Raw genomic sequence first — 18,709 nt, forward strand, 5'->3', positions numbered from 1 at the left:
GAGGGGGGAAAGGGATCAGCTCTGTATAATGTACTGTATGGAGGGGGGAAAGGGGTCAGCTCTGCACTATGTACTGTATGGAGGGGGGAAAGGGATCAGCTCTGCACTATGTACTGTATGGAGGGGGGAAAGGGATCAGCTCTGCACTATGTACTGTATGGAGGGGGGAAAGGGGTCAGCTCTGCACTATGTACTGTATGGAGGGGGGAAAGGGATCAGCTCTGCACTATGTACTGTATGGAGGGGGGAAAGGGATCAGCTCTGTATAATGTACTGGATGGAGGGGGGAAAGGGGTCAGCTCTGTATAATGTACTGTATGGAGGGGGGAAAGTGATCAGCTCTGCACTATGTACTGTATGGAGGGGGGAAAGGGATCAGCTCTGCACTATGTACTGGATGGAGGGGGGAAAGGAATCAGCTCTGCACTATGTACTGCATGGAGGGGGGAAAGGGATCAGCTCTGTGTAATGTACTGTATGGAGGGGGGAAAGGGATCAGCTCTGCACTATGTACTGGATGGAGGGGGGAAAGGGATCAGCTCTGCACTATGTACTGCATGGAGGGGGGAAAGGGATCAGCTCTGTATAATGTACTGTATGGAGGGGGGAAAGGGATCAGCTCTGCACTATGTACTGTATGGAGGGGGGAAAGGGATCAGCTCTGCACTATGTACTGTATGGAGGGGGGAAAGGGATCAGCTCTGCACTATGTACTGTATGGAGGGGGGAAAGGGGTCAGCTCTGCACTATGTACTGTATGGAGGGGGGAAAGGGGTCAGCTCTGCACTATGTACTGTATGGAGGGGGGAAAGGGGTCAGCTCTGTATAATGTACTGTATGGAGGGGGGAAAGGGGTCAGCTCTGTATAATGTACTGTATGGAGGGGGGAAAGGGATCAGCTCTGCACTATGTACTGTATGGAGGGGGGAAAGGGATCAGCTCTGCACTATGTATTGTATGGAGGGGGGAAAGGGATCAGCTCTGCACTATGTACTGTATGGAGGGGGGAAAGGGATCAGCTCTGCACTATGTACTGTATGGAGGGGGGAAAGGGGTCAGCTCTGCACTATGTACTGTATGGAGGGGGGAAAGGGGTCAGCTCTGCACTATGTACTGTATGGAGGGGGGAAAGGGATCAGCTCTGCACTATGTACTGTATGGAGGGGGGAAAGGGATCAGCTCTGCACTATGTACTGTATGGAGGGGGGAAAGGGGTCAGCTCTGTATAATGTACTGTATGGAGGGGGGAAAGGGATCAGCTCTGCACTATGTACTGTATGGAGGGGGGAAAGGGGTCAGCTCTGTATAATGTACTGTATGGAGGGGGGAAAGGGATCAGCTCTGCACTATGTACTGTATGGAGGGGGGAAAGGGGTCAGCTCTGTATAATGTACTGTATGGATGGGGGAAAGGGATCAGCTCTGCACTATGTACTGTATGGAGGGGGGAAAGGGGTCAGCTCTGTATAATGTACTGTATGGAGGGGGGAAAGGGGTCAGCTCTGTATAATGTACTGTATGGAGGGGGGAAAGGGATCAGCTCTGCACTATGTACTGTATGGAGGGGGGAAAGGGGTCAGCTCTGTATAATGTACTGTATGGAGGGGGGAAAGGGGTCAGCTCTGTATAATGTACTGTATGGAGGGGGGAAAGGGATCAGCTCTGCACTATGTACTGTATGGAGGGGGGAAAGGGATCAGCTCTGCACTTTGTACTGTATGGAGGGGGCAAAGGGATCAGCTCTGTATAATGGACTGTATGGAGGGGGGAAAGGGATCAGCTCTGCACTATGTACTGTATGGAGGGGGGAAAGGGGTCAGCTCTGTATAATGTACTGTATGGAGGGGGGAAAGGGATCAGCTCTGTATAATGTACTGTATGGAGGGGGGAAAGGGATCAGCTCTGCACTATGTACTGTATGGAGGGGGGAAAGGGATCAGCTCTGTATAATGTACTGTATGGAGGGGGGAAACGGATCAGCTCTGCACTATGTACTGTATGGAGGGGGGAAAGGGATCAGCTCTGTATAATGTACTGTATGGAGGGGAGAAAGGGATCAGCTCTGCACTATGTACTGTATGGAGGGGGGAAAGGGATCAGCTCTGTATAATGTACTGTATGGAGGGGAGAAAGGGATCAGCTCTGCACTATGTACTGTATGGAGGGGGGAAAGGGATCAGCTCTGCACTATGTACTGTATGGAGGGGGGAAAGGGATCAGCTCTGCACTATGTACTGTATGGAGGGGGGAAAGGAGTCAGCTCTGCACTATGTACTGTATGGAGGGGGGAAAGGGGTCAGCTCTGCACTATGTACTGTATGAAGGGGGGAAAGGGGTCAGCTTTGCACTATGTACTGTATGGAGGGGGGAAAGGGATCAGCTCTGCACTATGTACTGCATGGAGGGGGGAAAGGGATCAGCTCTGTATAATGTACTGTATGGAGGGGGGAAAGGGGTCAGCTCTGTATAATGTACTGTATGGAGGGGGGAAAGGGATCAGCTCTGCACTATGTACTGTATGGAGGGGGGAAAGGGATCAGCTCTGCACGATGTACTGTATGGAGGGGGGAAAGGGATCAGCTCTGTATAATGTACTGTATGGAGGGGGGAAAGGGATCAGCTCTGCACTATGTACTGTATGGAGGGGGGAAAGGGATCAGCTCTGCACTATGTACTGTATGGAGGGGGGAAAGGGATCAGCTCTGCACGATGTACTGTATGGAGGGGGGAAAGGGATCAGCTCTGCACTATGTACTGCATGGAGGGGGGAAAGGGATCAGCTCTGTATAATGTACTGTATGGAGGGGGGAAAGGGATCAGCTCTGCGCTATGTACTGTATGGAGGGGGGAAAGGGATCAGCTCTGCACTATGTACTGTATGGAGGGGGGAAAGGGATCAGCTCTGCACTATGTACTGGATGGAGGGGGGAAAGGGATCAGCTCTGCACTATGTACTGTATGGAGAGGGGAAAGGGATCAGCTCTGCACTATGTACTGCATGGAGGGGGGAAAGGGATCAGCTCTGTATAATGTACTGTATGGAGGGGGGAAAGGGATCAGCTCTGCACTATGTACTGTATGGAGGGGGGAAAGGGATCAGCTCTGCACTATGTACTGTATGGAGGGGGGAAAGGGATCAGCTCTGCACTATGTACTGTATGGAGGGGGGAAAGGGGTCAGCTCTGTATAATGTACTGTATGGAGGGAGGAAAGGGGTCAGCTCTGCACTATGTACTGTATGGAGGGGGGAAAGGGGTCAGCTCTGCACTATGTACTGTATGGAGGGGGGAAAGGGATCAGCTCTGTATAATGTACTGTATGGAGGGGGGAAAGGGATCAGCTCTGCACTATGTACTGTATGGAGGGGGGAAAGGGATCAGCTCTGCACTATGTATTGTATGGAGGGGGGAAAGGGATCAGCTCTGCACTATGTACTGTATGGAGGGGGGAAAGGGATCAGCTCTGCACTATGTACTGTATGGAGGGGGGAAAGGGGTCAGCTCTGCACTATGTACTGTATGGAGGGGGGAAAGGGGTCAGCTCTGCACTATGTACTGTATGGAGGGGGGAAAGGGATCAGCTCTGCACAATGTACTGTATGGAGGGGGGAAAGGGATCAGCTCTGCACTATGTACTGTATGGAGGGGGGAAAGGGGTCAGCTCTGCACTATGTATTGTATGGAGGGGGGAAAGGGATCAGCTCTGCACTATGTACTGTATGGAGGGGGGAAAGGGATCAGCTCTGCACTATGTACTGTATGGAGGAGGGAAAGGGGTCAGCTCTGCACTATGTACTGTATGGAGGGGGGAAAGGGATCAGCTCTGTATAATGTACTGTATGGAGGGGGGAAAGGGATCAGCTCTGCACTATGTACTGTATGGAGGGGGAAAGGGGTCAGCTCTGTATAACGTACTGTATGGAGGGGGGAAAGGGATCAGCTCTGCACTATGTACTGTATGGAGGGGGGAAAGGGATCAGCTCTGTATAATGTACTGTATGGAGGGGGGAAAGGGATCAGCTCTGCACTATGTACTGTATGGAGGGGGAAAGGGGTCAGCTCTGTATAACGTACTGTATGGAGGGGGGAAAGGGATCAGCTCTGCACTATGTACTGTATGGAGGGGGGAAAGGGATCAGCTCTGCACTATGTACTGTATGGAGGGGGGAAAGGGATCAGCTCTGCACTATGTACTGTATGGAGGGGGGAAAGGGATCAGCTCTGCACTATGTACTGTATGGAGGGGGGAAAGGGATCAGCTCTGCACTATGTACTGTATGGAGGAGGGAAAGGGGTCAGCTCTGCACTATGTACTGTATGGAGGGGGGAAAGGGATCAGCTCTGTATAATGTACTGTATGGAGGGGGGAAAGGGATCAGCTCTGCACTATGTACTGTATGGAGGGGGAAAGGGGTCAGCTCTGTATAACGTACTGTATGGAGGGGGGAAAGGGATCAGCTCTGCACTATGTACTGTATGGAGGGGGGAAAGGGATCAGCTCTGCACTATGTACTGTATGGAGGGGGGAAAGGGATCAGCTCTGCACTATGTACTGTATGGAGGGGGAAAGGGGTCAGCTCTGTATAACGTACTGTATGGAGGGGGGAAAGGGATCAGCTCTGCACTATGTACTGTATGGAGGGGGGAAAGGGATCAGCTCTGCACTATGTACTGTATGGAGGGGGGAAAGGGATCAGCTCTGCACTATGTACTGTATGGAGGGGGGAAAGGGATCAGCTCTGTATAATGTACTGTATGGAGGGGGGAAAGGGATCTGCTCTGCACTATGTACTGTATGGAGGGGGGAAAGGGATCAGCTCTGTATAATGTACTGTTTGGAGGGGGGAAAGGGATCAGCTCTGCACTATGTACTGTATGGAGGGGGGAAAGGGGTCAGCTCTGTATAATGTACTGTATGGAGGGGGGAAAGGGATCAGCTCTGTTTCATGCACTGTATGGAGGGGGGAAAGGGATCAGCTCTGTATAATGTACTGTATGGAGGGGGGAAAGGGATCAGCTCTGCACTATGTACTGTATGGAGGGGGGCAAGGGATCAGCTCTGCACTATGTACTGTATGGAGGGGGGAAAGGGATCAGCTCTGCACTATGTACTGTATGGAGGGGGGAAAGGGGTCAGCTCTGCACTATGTACTGTATGGAGGGGGGAAAGGGATCAGCTCTGTATAATGTACTGTATGGAGGGGGGAAAGGGATCAGCTCTGCACTATGTACTGTATGGAGGGGGGAAAGGGATCAGCTCTGCACTATGTACTGTATGGAGGGGGGAAAGGGGTCAGCTCTGCACTATGTACTGTATGGAGGGGGGAAAGGGATCAGCTCTGTATAATGTACTGTATGGAGGGGGGAAAGGGATCAGCTCTGCACTATGTACTGTATGGAGGGGGGAAAGGGGTCAGCTCTGTATAATGTACTGTTTGGAGGGGGGAAAGGGATCAGCTCTGCACTATGTACTCTATGGAGGGGGGAAAGGGGTCAGCTCTGTATAATGTACTGTATGGAGGGGGGAAAGGGGTCAGCTCTGTATAATGTACTGTATGGAGGGGGGAAAGGGATCAGCTCTGCACTATGTACTGTATGGAGGGGGGAAAGGGGTCAGCTCTGTATAATGTACTGTATGGAGGGGGGAAAGGGATCAGCTCTGCACTATGTACTGTATGGAGGGGGGAAAGGGGTCAGCTCTGTATAATGTACTGTATGGAGGGGGAAAGGGGTCAGCTCTGTATAATGTACTGTATGGAGGGGGGAAAGGGATCAGCTCTGCACTATGTACTGTATGGAGGGGGGAAAGGGATCAGCTCTGCACTTTGTACTGTATGGAGGGGGCAAAGGGATCAGCTCTGTATAATGGACTGTATGGAGGGGGGAAAGGGATCAGCTCTGCACTGTGTACTGTATGGAGGGGGGAAAGGGGTCAGCTCTGTATAATGTACTGTATGGAGGGGGGAAAGGGGTCAGCTCTGCACTATGTACTGTATGGAGGGGGGAAAGGGATCAGCTCTGTATAATGTACTGTATGGAGGGGGGAAAGGGGTCAGCTCTGTATAATGTACTGTATGGAGGGGGGAAAGGGATCAGCTCTGTATAATGTACTGTATGGTGGGGGGAAAGGGATCAGCTCTGCACTATGTACTGTATGGAGGGGGGAAAGGGATCAGCTCTGTATAATGTACTGTATGGAGGGGGGAAAGGGATCAGCTCTGCACTATGTACTGTATGGAGGGGGGAAAGGGATCAGCTCTGCACTATGTACTGTATGGAGGGGGGAAAGGAGTCAGCTCTGCACTATGTACTGTATGGAGGGGGGAAAGGAGTCAGCTCTGCACTATGTACTGTATGGAGGGGGGAAAGGGGTCAGCTCTGCACTATGTACTGTATGGAGGGGGGAAAGGGGTCAGCTCTGCACTATGTACTGTATGGAGGGGGGAAAGGGATCAGCTCTGCACTATGTACTGTATGGAGGGGGGAAAGGGATCAGCTCTGCACTATGTACTGTATGGAGGGGGGAAAGGGATCAGCTCTGCACTATGTACTGGATGGTGGGGGAAAGGGATCAGCTCTGCACTATGTACTGTATGGAGGGGGGAAAGGGATCAGCTCTGCACTATGTACTGTATGGAGGGGGGAAAGGGATCAGCTCTGCACTATGTACTGTATGGAGGGGGGAAAGGGATCAGCTCTGCACTATGTACTGTATGGAGGGGGGAAAGGGATCAGCTCTGCACTATGTACTGTATGGAGGGGGGAAAGGGGTCAGCTCTGCACTATGTACTGTATGGAGGGGGGAAAGGGGTCAGCTCTGCACTATGTACTGTATGGAGGGGGGAAAGGGGTCAGCTCTGTATAATGTACTGTATGGAGGGGGGAAAGGGGTCAGCTCTGTATAATGTACTGTATGGAGGGGGGAAAGGGGTCAGCTCTGTATAATGTACTGTATGGAGGGGGGAAAGGGGTCAGCTCTGCACTATGTACTGTATGGAGGGGGGAAAGGGATCAGCTCTGTATAATGTACTGTATGGAGGGGGGAAAGGGATCAGCTCTGCACTATGTACTGTATGGAGGGGGGAAAGGGGTCAGCTCTGCACTATGTACTGTATGGAGGGGGGAAAGGGGTCAGCTCTGCACTATGTACTGTATGGAGGGGGGAAAGGGGTCAGCTCTGTATAATGTACTGTATGGAGGGGGGAAAGGGATCAGCTCTGCACTATGTACTGTATGGAGGGGGGAAAGGGGTCAGCTCTGCACTATGTACTGTATGGAGGGGGGAAAGGGGTCAGCTCTGTATAATGTACTGTATGGAGGGGGGAAAGGGATCAGCTCTGCACTATGTACTGTATGGAGGGGGGAAAGGGGTCAGCTCTGCACTATGTACTGTATGGAGGGGGGAAAGGGATCAGCTCTGCACTATGTACTGTATGGAGGGGGGAAAGGGGTCAGCTCTGTATAATGTACTGTATGGAGGGGGGAAAGGGATCAGCTCTGCACTATGTACTGTATGGAGGGGGGAAAGGGATCAACTCTGCACTATGTACTGTATGGAGGGGGGAAAGGGATCAGCTCTGTATAATGTACTGTATGGAGGGGGGAAAGGGATCAGCTCTGCACTATGTACTGTATGGAGGGGGGAAAGGGGTCAGCTCTGCACTATGTACTGTATGGAGGGGGGAAAGGGGTCAGCTCTGCACTATGTACTGTATGGAGGGGGGAAAGGGGTCAGCTCTGTATAATGTACTGTATGGAGGGGGGAAAGGGATCAGCTCTGCACGATGTACTGTATGGAGGGGGGAAAGGGGTCAGCTCTGCACTATGTACTGTATGGAGGGGGGAAAGGGGTCAGCTCTGTATAATGTACTGTATGGAGGGGGGAAAGGGATCAGCTCTGCACTATGTACTGTATGGAGGGGGGAAAGGGGTCAGCTCTGTACTATGTACTGTATGGAGGGGGGAAAGGGATCAGCTCTGCACTATGTACTGTATGGAGGGGGGAAAGGGGTCAGCTCTGTATAATGTACTGTATGGAGGGGGGAAAGGGATCAGCTCTGCACTATGTACTGTATGGAGGGGGGAAAGGGATCAACTCTGCACTATGTACTGTATGGAGGGGGGAAAGGGATCAACTCTGCACTATGTACTGTATGGAGGGGGGAAAGGGATCAACTCTGCACTATGTACTGTATGGAGGGGGGAAGGGGTCAGCTCTGCGTTATGTACTGTATGGAGGGGGGAAAGGGATCAGCTCTGCACTATGTACTGTATGGAGGGGGGAAAGGGATCAGCTCTGTATAATGTACTGTATGGAGGGGGGAAAGGGGTCAGCTCTGCGTTATGTACTGTATGGAGGGGGGAAGGGGTCAGCTCTGCGTTATGTACTGTATGGAGGGGGGAAGGGGTCAGCTCTGCGTTATGTACTGTATGAGGGAGGGAGGAATCAGCTGTGCGTTATGTACTGTATGGGGGAGGAAGGGGTCAGCTCTGCGTTATGTACTGTATGGAGGGGGGAAGGGGTCAGCTCTGCGTTACGTACTTTATGGAGGGGGGAAGGGGTCAGCTCTGCGTTACGTACTGTATGGAGGGGGGAAGGGGTCAGCTCTGCGTTATGTACTGTATGGAGGGGGGAAGGGGTCAGCTCTGCGTTATGTACTGTGTGGGGGAGGGAGGAATCAGCTCTGCGTTATGTACTGTATGGGGGAGGAAGGGATCAGCTCTGCGTTATGTACTGTATGGGGGAGGAAGGGGTCAGCTCTGCATTATGTACTGTATGGGGGAGGAAGGGGTCAGCTCTGCGTTATGTACTGTATGGGGGAGGAAGGGGTCAGCTCTGTGTTCTGTACTGTGTGAGGGAGGAAGGGGTCAGCTCTGCGTTATGTACTGTATGGGGGAGGAAGGGGTCAGCTCTGTGTTCTGTACTGTGTGAGGGAGGAAGGGGTCAGCTCTGTGTTATGTACTGTATGGGGGAGGAAGGGGTCAGCTCTGTGTTATGTACTGTATGGGGGAGGAAGGGGTCAGCTCTGTGTTATGTACTGTATGGGGGAGGAAGGGGTCAGCTCTGCGTTATGTACTGTATGAGGGAGGAAGGGGTCAGCTCTGCGTTATGTACTGTATGGGGGAGGATGCAATCAGCTCTGCGTTATGTACTGTATGGGGGAGGAATGGGTCAGCTCTGCGTTATGTACTGTATGGGGGAGGAATGGGTCAGCTCTGCGTTATGTACTGTATGGGGGAGGAGGTAATCATCTCTGCGTTATGTACTGTATGGCGGAGGAGGTAATCATCTCTGCGTTATGTACTGTATGGGGGAGGATGGAATCAGCTCTGTGTTATGCACTGTATGGGGGAGGAAGGGGTCACCTCTGCGTTATGTACTGTATGGGGGAGGAAGGGGTCAGCTCTGCGTTATGTACTGTATGGGGGAGGATGCAATCAGCTCTGCGTTATGTACTGTATGGGGGGGGAAGGGGTCAGCTCTGCATTATGTACTGTATGGGGGAGGAAGGGGTCAGCTCTGCGTTATGTACTGTATGGGGGAGGAAGGGGTCAGCTCTGCGTTATGTACTGTATGGGGGAGGAAGGGGTCAGCTCTGCATTATGTACTGTATGGGGGAGGATGGGGTCAGCTCTGCATTATGTACTGTATGGGGGAGGAAGGGGTCAGCTCTGCATTATGTACTGTATGGGGGAGGAAGGGGTCAGCTCTGCGTTATGTACTGTATGGGGGAGGAAGGGGTCAGCTCTGCGTTATGTACTGTATGGGGGAGGAAGGGGTCAGCTCTGCGTTATGTACTGTATGGGGGAGGATGGGGTCAGCTCTGCGTTATGTACTATATGGGGGAGGAAGGGGTCAGCTCTGCATTATGTTGTGCTGTTTGCACGTGATTGGGGAGTCAGCCGCTGTGCCTATGCTAAGCCTCCGCTGGGTGCAAGATCGCAGCTGCACCAGGCCCGTGCGTAAGGGCTTCTATATTTTTCACGCATGCCACTCCTGGCGGTGAGAGATAAGATCCAGCCCACTATTTCCTTTTATAACTTCCTTCTTCCATCCAGAAAGCTTCTTTTCCTGCACTGTGAAAAGGCTTACCATGTGTTTGTTTAACAATCTGCTAGTTCCTTATTATAGTTTCGCCTGCATCTGTCTTTAATGGGCTCCCATTCCCCTTTACCACTCCCTTTTGCGTAATATATTTCTAAAAGTGTTTGCTGTTAGCTTTTGTAACCCTTTGTTTTTTCATATTCCTTTTTTGCACCTATCCCTTTGTTGCTTTTTATAGCTCTCCCAATCCACTGCATTTCAGCAATTCCTCTCCTAATTACTGCTTACTCGGTGCCATTGGTTTTCGTGAACCAGCTACCTGTACCCATTGATTCCTCTCCTGTGCTGGGGCAGCTTTATTTACTTAGTGTTATTACCTGATATGTGTCAACATTAAATTCCATTTGCCACTCATCAGCCCACCTTCCCAATTTATCCAGTTGTCTTTGCCTGTTCCCAGTTGTTTGAACCCCTCTCCCAATTTGATGCTCTCTGCAAATTTACACAGCTTTATTTCTGTCTGCAATTCCAAATCATTTATATTCAATGGGCATGAGTTTCCACTCTGGACTCAATCAGGTGCAAATTGTGCTCACAGTTGTTCTAGTTATTATTTTTCCTCAAGGTTCTACCGAAACATATTTGCATATCTCTGAATGCTTCATCAGTCATGAACCATCACAGTCGGGCAGTGCTTTAAAATGTAATTTAAAGAGAAATTTACATTAAAAAAATATTCCTTGTGTTACGACCAAGACGGGAGGAGTGCACTGTTTATTCTAGTTCCACCTCTCCACAGGTCACAACATATATTTACATTTTTTCCCACTTACCGATACAGTTAATCATAGACTCTCTTTTTATCCCAGAATAAAACACACCGACCAGGTTTCTTTAATGAACAACAAAATTTTTTTTTTTTTCCAAAATATACTTTATTCATAAAAATCTGTAAAAATTACATTGCCAAACAGTTTCCAAACAGCACCAAAAAATACAAACATTGCAAGGGAGATCAGTTTCCTTCAATACTGTCATGTGTTTCTTCCCAACCCTTCCGTTTCACAATTTTCATGTCAATTACAGTTTTACATTTACAGCAATTGAGAATATTAACGATACAGTTCGAGGGGTTTCCCATTGATCCAGCCCCTCAGTTCAGCTTGGTGGGGGAAGCTTACACTGTGGTCTTTCCCCATTGAGCCTTTGCTGCGGCTGCCCCAAGCTTTAGTGCGTCCCTCAGCATGTAGTCCTGGACCTTGGAATGTGCCAGTCTGCAACATTCGGTGGTGGACAACTCTTTGCGCTGGAAGACCAGCAAGTTTCGGGCAGACCAAAGGGCGTCTTTCACCGAATTGATAGTCCTCCAGCAGCAGTTGAGGTTTGTCTCGGTGTGCGTCCCTGGGAACAGCCCGTAGAGCACAGACTCCTGTGTTACAGAGCTGCTTGGGATGAACCTTGACAAAAACCACTGCATCTCTTTCCACACCTGCTTTGCAAAGGCACATTCCAGGAGGAGGTGGGCGGCCGTCTCTTCCCCACCACAGCCAACGCGGGGGCACTGTGCGGAGGGGGCGAGACTTCGGGTGTGCATGAAGGATCTGACGGGGAGGGCCCTTCTCATCACCAGCCAAGCTACGTCTTGGTGCTTGTTTGAAAGTTCTGGTGATGAGGCATTCCGCCAAATGACTTTGACGGTCTGCTCGGGGAACCATCCGACAGGATCCACCGTTTCTTTTTCCCGTAGGGCCTTGAGGACATTCCGTGCAGACCACTGACTGATGGACCGGTGGTCAAAGGTGTTTTTCCGCAGAAACTGCTCCACGAAGGATAGGTGGTACGGCGCCGCCCAACTGCATGGTGCGTTCCGCGGCAATGTGACCAGGCCCATCCTTCGCAACACCGGGGACAGATAGAACCTCAGCACGTAGTGACACTTGGAGTTTGCGTACTGGGGATCTACACATAGCTTGATGCAGCCGCACACGAAGGTGGTCATCAGGATGAGGGCCACGTTGGGTACATTTTTCCCGCCCATGTCCAGAGATTTGAACATCGTGTCCCTCCAGACCCGGTCCATTTTAGATCCCCAGACGAAGCGGAAAATGGCTCGGGTGAACGCCACGGCGCAGGAGTGGGGTATGGGCCAGACCTGCGCCACGTAGAGCAACAACGTGAGCGCCTCGCACCTGATGACCAGGTTCTTACCCACAATGGAGAGAAATCGCTGCCCCCACATGCCCAACTTTTGTCGTACCTTGGCTACTCGCTCCTCCCATGTTTTGGTGCACGCCCCGGCCCTTCCGAACCATATCCCCAGCACCTTCAGGTAATCTGACCTGACGGTGAAGGGGACAAAGGATCGGTCAGCCCAGTTCCCAAAGAACATGGCCTCGCTTTTGCCGTGGTTAACTTTGGCTCCCGAGGCCAGTTCAAACTGGTCGCAGATGCTCATCAGTCTGCGCACGGACAGCGGATCCGAGCAGAAGACGGCGACGTCATCCATGTACAGGGAGGTTTTGACCTGAGTGCCTCCGCTGCCTGGGATTGTCACCCCTCTTATGCTCGCATCCTTCCTAATAGACTCAGCAAAGGGTTCAATACAGCAAACAAACAAGACCGGGGACAGAGGACAGCCCTGTCTGACTCCAGATTTGATCGGGAAACTTTCAGATTCCCACCCGTTGATTGACACTGCGCTACTGATGTTTGTGTAGAGCAGTTGGATCCAATTGCAGATTCCCTCCCCAAACCCCATTTTGGAAAGCACGTCCATCATGTAGGTGTGCGATATCCTGTCAAAAGCCTTCTCCTGGTCCAGGCTGATGAGGCAGGTGTCCACCATCCTGTCCCGTACGTAGGCGATCGTATCCCTGAGTAGTGCGAGACTATCAGAGATCTTCCTGCCGGGTACAGTACAGGTCTGATCGGGGTGAATCACCAACTCCAGAGCAGACTTGACTCGACTGGCTATGACTTTGGACAGAATCTTGTAATCAACATTAAGCAGTGAGATGGGCCGCCAATTTCTGATTTCTGCCCTCTTCCCCTTCTGCTTGTAAATGAGGGTGATGATGCCTTTTCTCATGGATTCTGACATGCTGCCGGCCAGGAGCATACTCTCGTATACTTCTAGCAGGTCCGGGCCGACCCAGTCCCACAGGGCCGAGTACAACTCGACCGGTAAGCCGTCGCTCCTGGGAGTTTTACTCGTCTCGAAAGACTCGACGGCCTTTGTCAGCTCGTCCAGAGTTAGCGGCTTGTCCAGTCCCTCCCTCCTGCTGTCATCTAATAAACAACAAAATTACCAGTTTATTATAAAACAAGACTTAACCAGTAATGAAGTAAAGCATAAACACGCAGATTCCCTTTTTATCTTAACCCCTCACACTCACACACCGGTTATCCAGAAAAAATAAAAGGATTTTTGTTTTAGAGCTCTATTACAGCCAACAAAACACTTGGGCTGAATACTTGCTGATCCTTGAAGAAACAATAGATGCGATATGTTGTGTTCCAAAACTGGTATACAATCTGGCCTCTGAGTACATATAGATGGGTCACTGGGATCTTATAGAACAGTTCTATTCAGACAGCGTTGAGAGTTAATTTAGCAGGCTTTTCTTCAAAGACAGGAGACAAGATGAGTTGACACAGTGGACTTCTCAGGGTCTTTCAGAGACGTGCTGGAAAGCTGAGCCAGGTTGTGGTCTTCTCTCCTTCCTTGGGAATTCTCTTCTCTCCTTGGAAGTTCTCTCCCTTTTTCTACAGTTCAATGCCAATGCAAAACTGACAACAGGAGGTCAACTTTTTGACCTCCATCAATCTTAACCTGTCACTTCTTTATAAACAATTTCTCCAGGTGTCTAGTGTTAACTCTGCTTTTTTTCCACAGATGCTGCCAGACCTGCTAAGTATTTCCAGCACTTTCTGTTTTTATTTCAGATTTCCAGCATCCGCAGTATTTTTCTTTTATTTTAGTCCATAGTTCTCTGTTGTTTATTGAGCTGGAAGTTTAGTTTAGTTTGGAGATACAGCACTGAAACAGGCCCTTCGGCCCACCGAGTCTGTGCCGACCATCAACCACCCATTTATACTAATCCTACACTAATCCCATATTCCTACCACATCCCCACCTGTCCCTATGTTTTCCTACCACCTACCTATACTAGGGACAATTTATAATGGCCAATTTACCTACCAACCTGCAAGTCTTTTGGCTTGTGGGAGGAAACCGGAGCACCCGGAGAAAACCCACGCAGACACAGGGAGAACTTGCAAACTCCACACAGGCAGTACCCAGAATTGAACCCGGGTCGCTGGAGCTGTGAGGCTGCAGTGCTAACCACTGCGCCACTGTGCCGCCCGGTTTCCCGGAAAAGCTTGTTTTCCTCACAAGATCTCTCAGTGCCCCTTTTAAAAAAACATTTCAAGAGACTTCTTCTAAGTCAAATGGCCTTTACACAACCCCCTTTGAAACCCCGAAGTTTAACATTTCTTCAATCTTTCAAAAATGAATCCTCAAAAAATATATTTAACAAAACTTTGGTAACACTTGTTATATTTAAAAGTGTTAACTTGGTGCAGTTTGATTAGTACAAAAAATAATCAGTGTCAATCCTGCACTGATTGAGTAACCTGATTTTAAATTACTGAAAATGAATTTTAAAAACTGTACAGAACCATTTGCTAGATATATTAAAGTAATAAGTTTCTTAGGTAAACTAAAAGAAATTACATTCAAAAGCTTTTAAAATCTGCCTATTTGTGTCCCTGTGTCCAAAAGTTCCAGCTTAACTTTAAAAGCCTCCTCAAAGGCCCACAAACAATGCAATTAGCAGGAACTCCCAATGGTGTGCAATTTGATCTGGGAGTGTGGCCAAGTTTGTGGGTGAGGCAGGCTTCTAGCATGATTTTTTTTTTAAATTAGTGCAAAAGATTGCGGAAACTTGATTTGCACTGAACATAATTTCTGCTTAAAGTTCCACAGCCTTTTGGCTGAAATTACCCCGATATTGGGCATATTGCGCCGAAACTCTACCCTACTGCAAATAGCACAGACGTGGCACTAATCTCCGGGGAACTCTGCTTTTTTTCACCTAATTACTGTAAATATCTCTGGGGTGTAGCAATTCAGTGGAGGTTGTGAGGAAAGAGCGCGTTGGGCTGTGGGTTTTAGTACCGATGAGGACCTGAGCTGCGGCATTCAGAATGACCTGCAGCTTACAGATGGTAGAAGTAGGAACTCTAGCTACGGAAAATATTGGAGAACTTCAGCAGTGAAGGGACAGCAACATTGGTTAGGGTTTTAGAGGAAGAGGCAGTGGCAGGTGATATTGTGGAGGTGAAAGTGGCCTTGCTGACAGATCGGAGACGGGAAAGGAAGTTGAGTTTACGGTTGAACAGTACATCAAGGTTCCTCTGGGCTGAGGTTGAGGCAGCAGTAGGGGTAGAGGTGAGTTCAGGCCAGAACTGTGCAAGGATTTGCAGCAGCTGAAGAGAATGGTTTCGGTTTTGCTGACAGTGAGATGGAAGAAGTCTTGTCACATCGTTTGATAGCATTTAATGTGTTCACATACCAGGTAATAACAATAAGAAAAGGAAATAAACAGAGGGTGTAGAAACAAAATGGCCCTAGGCTGCATGCTGCAGGACAGGAGAGGTATCAAAGGCTTACTTAAGCCAATGTCACAGTGTAAGCATCAATAAGGAAAGGAATTGTAGAACTCACTGGATTGGAAGAGCTATGAAAAGCAATAGAGGGATACTTGTAAATTAACTAGCTGCCTCTGAGTAGTTCTTGAGAACAATATGAATGCCTTTGTACAAAAGGAGAAGTAGACTAGCATATTCAAATTTTTCTGTGGTTTGAATACTTCTGTATTTGCATTTGTGGTTGATTTGATGGAAACACCTTTGTTTTGAGATTTAGGACTAGCCTCACATACAGGACATTGCGCAGGGTTGTTCATTTCTCTCTGCCTTAGAACAGCAATAAGTGTAAAGGGCCTCAGGTTTTAATCTCTCACATGTATCAAAATTAACAAGTGTGATGATGGGGAAAATACACCTACCAATAAAATGGCCTTTGAGTATTTCAAGGGTATCACCGATCCCAGCTGTTAATAACCACAGTCTAATCACAGCAGATCTCAGTAATCTTCCCTTATACGCACACAAAATAGCTCTTAACATTCGTCTCATCAATGTGTCTTTAATACCAGGCTGTTTGATCTTTCGCAGACTGCCATCAGTGTCCAAATCTACAGAGAAGTCAACCGATAACCTGGAGTTTCCCAAAGAGCTGATGGAGGACTGGAGCACGATGGAAGTTTGTGTTGACTGTAAGAAATTCATTTCCGAAATCATAAGCTCCAGTCGACGGAGTCTTGTCCTGGCGAACAAGCGTGCCAGGTTAAAACGGAAAACACAGTCCTTTTATATGTCCTCAACAAGTACGTCAGAATTTCGACTGGCAACACCCAAGGAGCGAAGTATCAAAGAGGTTTAGACTTGTGCCTTTTTATTTTCTTCCTTCTTCCTGAAGCTGTTCTTTGAATTGGCATCTCAGTGCAAAATAACTGGAAATGGATCCACAAACACACAGGAACACAGACTGACAATGCTAAAATTCACAAGTATCTAGCTTTCACATATTAAAAGTCAGGGTTCATTTGTATGGTCATATCTTTGTGAATGGGTCTTATCAAACATGAAATAATGTAAGTTACTTGTATATAATTGTAATATATTTTATTAACAGGAGGGTTTCCACTGACATTGGGAGTGGACATTAATTCCACTTGCAGCAGTTGAAAATTGACAACTTGTATAATAATTAATCTGTGTGGTATATATATATATATACTACAAAAGGTATTAGTTTAATCTTGAACATCTTCCAGGAATTACCTTATTCAATGTGGTCATTTTTTTTAACTTTGTGTCAATGGTTTGTAGGTGAAGGAGAAAGATAGTTTCTGATGTGAAGGGCAATGGGAGCTCACTTTTTATGATTTTTTAAAAATGCGCTTTTATTTTTTAACGGGATAATGATGGATTTATGACACATCCCCCCTCTTTGTTTTCATGAAGCAACAGAAAATTGTCAGTATTTGTCAAACTGACACGAGACCTGTATTAAACACTTGAATGCCAGCTTATACCAAGACAGTTTTTGCACTTATATGAAGTACTTGATCCACACTCTCTTTTGAAACTTGTTTGAACTTAAAATGGTTTTCTCCATGGAAGTAGCATTGTGACCAGTTACCCACTAAGCAGGTCAGACCAGCTCGGTGCAATAAATCCATAGCTAACCCAACATGTTGCCTTGCCGTCTTGGCTTATTGGTGGCTAGCCTGAATACTTAATAGATTGCCATAACTTCCTGTCCTTTCACTCCATTTTCCCCTGTGCACCTGTATGCGCTGCATTATATAGTTTCTAAGTTATACTATCGAACTGATGTGAACAAGACATGACATTCAGTTCACTTGTACTACTGAGTTTCCTGTATGTTCAATGTAAATGCAATGACTGTTTATGCATTAATTAAAAAACACTGTAATCTTTATAAAGAATATTGTCTCTCATTTAGCAATGGGAAGATTATCAATTCCTATTGACTTCTGAGCTCTTAATATCCTCAGAACTCTGTAGAATATCCATATTTTACATCATTTAAAATGGATATGAATCCGACTGAGGATATTGGATTTTGGTTTGCCATGGATTATTACAGTGGTGAGAGAACGTATGTTATTCTTTACTGCTTGTATTTCTAGAAAAAGCTCAAGCATTCATCATTTTCTTTCTGACAGAGTAAAACTACTATTTTTTATTATTCATTCATGGGATGTGAGCAGTACTTATTGCCCATCCCTAATCACCCTTGAGAAGGCGGTGGTGAGGCGCAGTCTTGATCCACTGCAGTTCATGTGGACTTGTATCATCTTCTATGAAGGAAAGCTGGGAAAACAATTTTAAAATCTGCTGCTTGGCATTTGTTGTAATTTTGAATCATCTCGGCAATGTGAGGTGACCTAGGGTTTCACACCATTGCCACCGAAGAGCTGTTTGACACGTGAACAAATGTGCAGTTAGGAAACTGCTTAAAATACAAGGGAGTGAGAAATTTGTCCAGTATCCGAGAAATAGGGCTGAATTTTCCAGGCCCTTTGGGAATGGGCTGGGAAGTGGGAGGACAGGCAGAATGGCGGGGGAAGGCATTGGGGTGGGGAGCCCGACATCATCTCACCACCGTACTATATTGCAGCAGCAGCAAGCTTGCTGGCTCAGAAGCCCACGGGAGGCCAGCCTGCCTGGCCCTGGCCTCCCTCTACCCAACATACCCATCTTCGAGGGCACCCGGCCATTGCTGTGTCCTCTCCCAGGCTGGCATCCCCAGTGGCGGCCTTTTAATTGGCCTCTGTCAAAAATATGCCACTCCAGGTCCCACTGCCAGCCAAAGTGGGGGTCGCTTCTTGCTTTTGGGTCCGGTGGCGAGACTTCCCCGTTAACGGCAAAATTCAACCCATACTTCCTGAATAGGATTATAGGTATGAGGCTGGCATGGGAGAAAAAATTCACTCCTCATTTGTCATTTTTTAACATTTAATTTGTTAGTTCTACTCCACGGTGAACTATTTACCACTTTTAGAGAT

General features: G+C 48.4%; 1 protein-coding gene across 5 annotated transcripts in view; it reads left to right on the plus strand.

Moving 5' to 3' along the window:
* Nucleotides 1–17,626, plus strand: part of LOC137369771 (protein spire homolog 1-like) — a 302,924-nt gene extending 285,298 nt beyond the window's left edge. For all 5 annotated transcript variants that reach the window (XM_068031210.1, XM_068031212.1, XM_068031213.1 and 2 more), the window contains one exon: nt 16,287–17,626. In XM_068031210.1, coding sequence (XP_067887311.1) covers nt 16,287–16,554 — 268 coding nt within the window. In that variant the 3' untranslated portion in view covers nt 16,555–17,626. The remainder of the gene's footprint in view (nt 1–16,286) is intronic.
* Nucleotides 17,627–18,709: the final 1,083 nt, after the last annotated feature.

Source organism: Heterodontus francisci, chromosome 5 (assembly GCF_036365525.1).
Source record: "Heterodontus francisci isolate sHetFra1 chromosome 5, sHetFra1.hap1, whole genome shotgun sequence".
Classification (NCBI taxonomy): Eukaryota; Metazoa; Chordata; class Chondrichthyes; order Heterodontiformes; family Heterodontidae; genus Heterodontus; species Heterodontus francisci.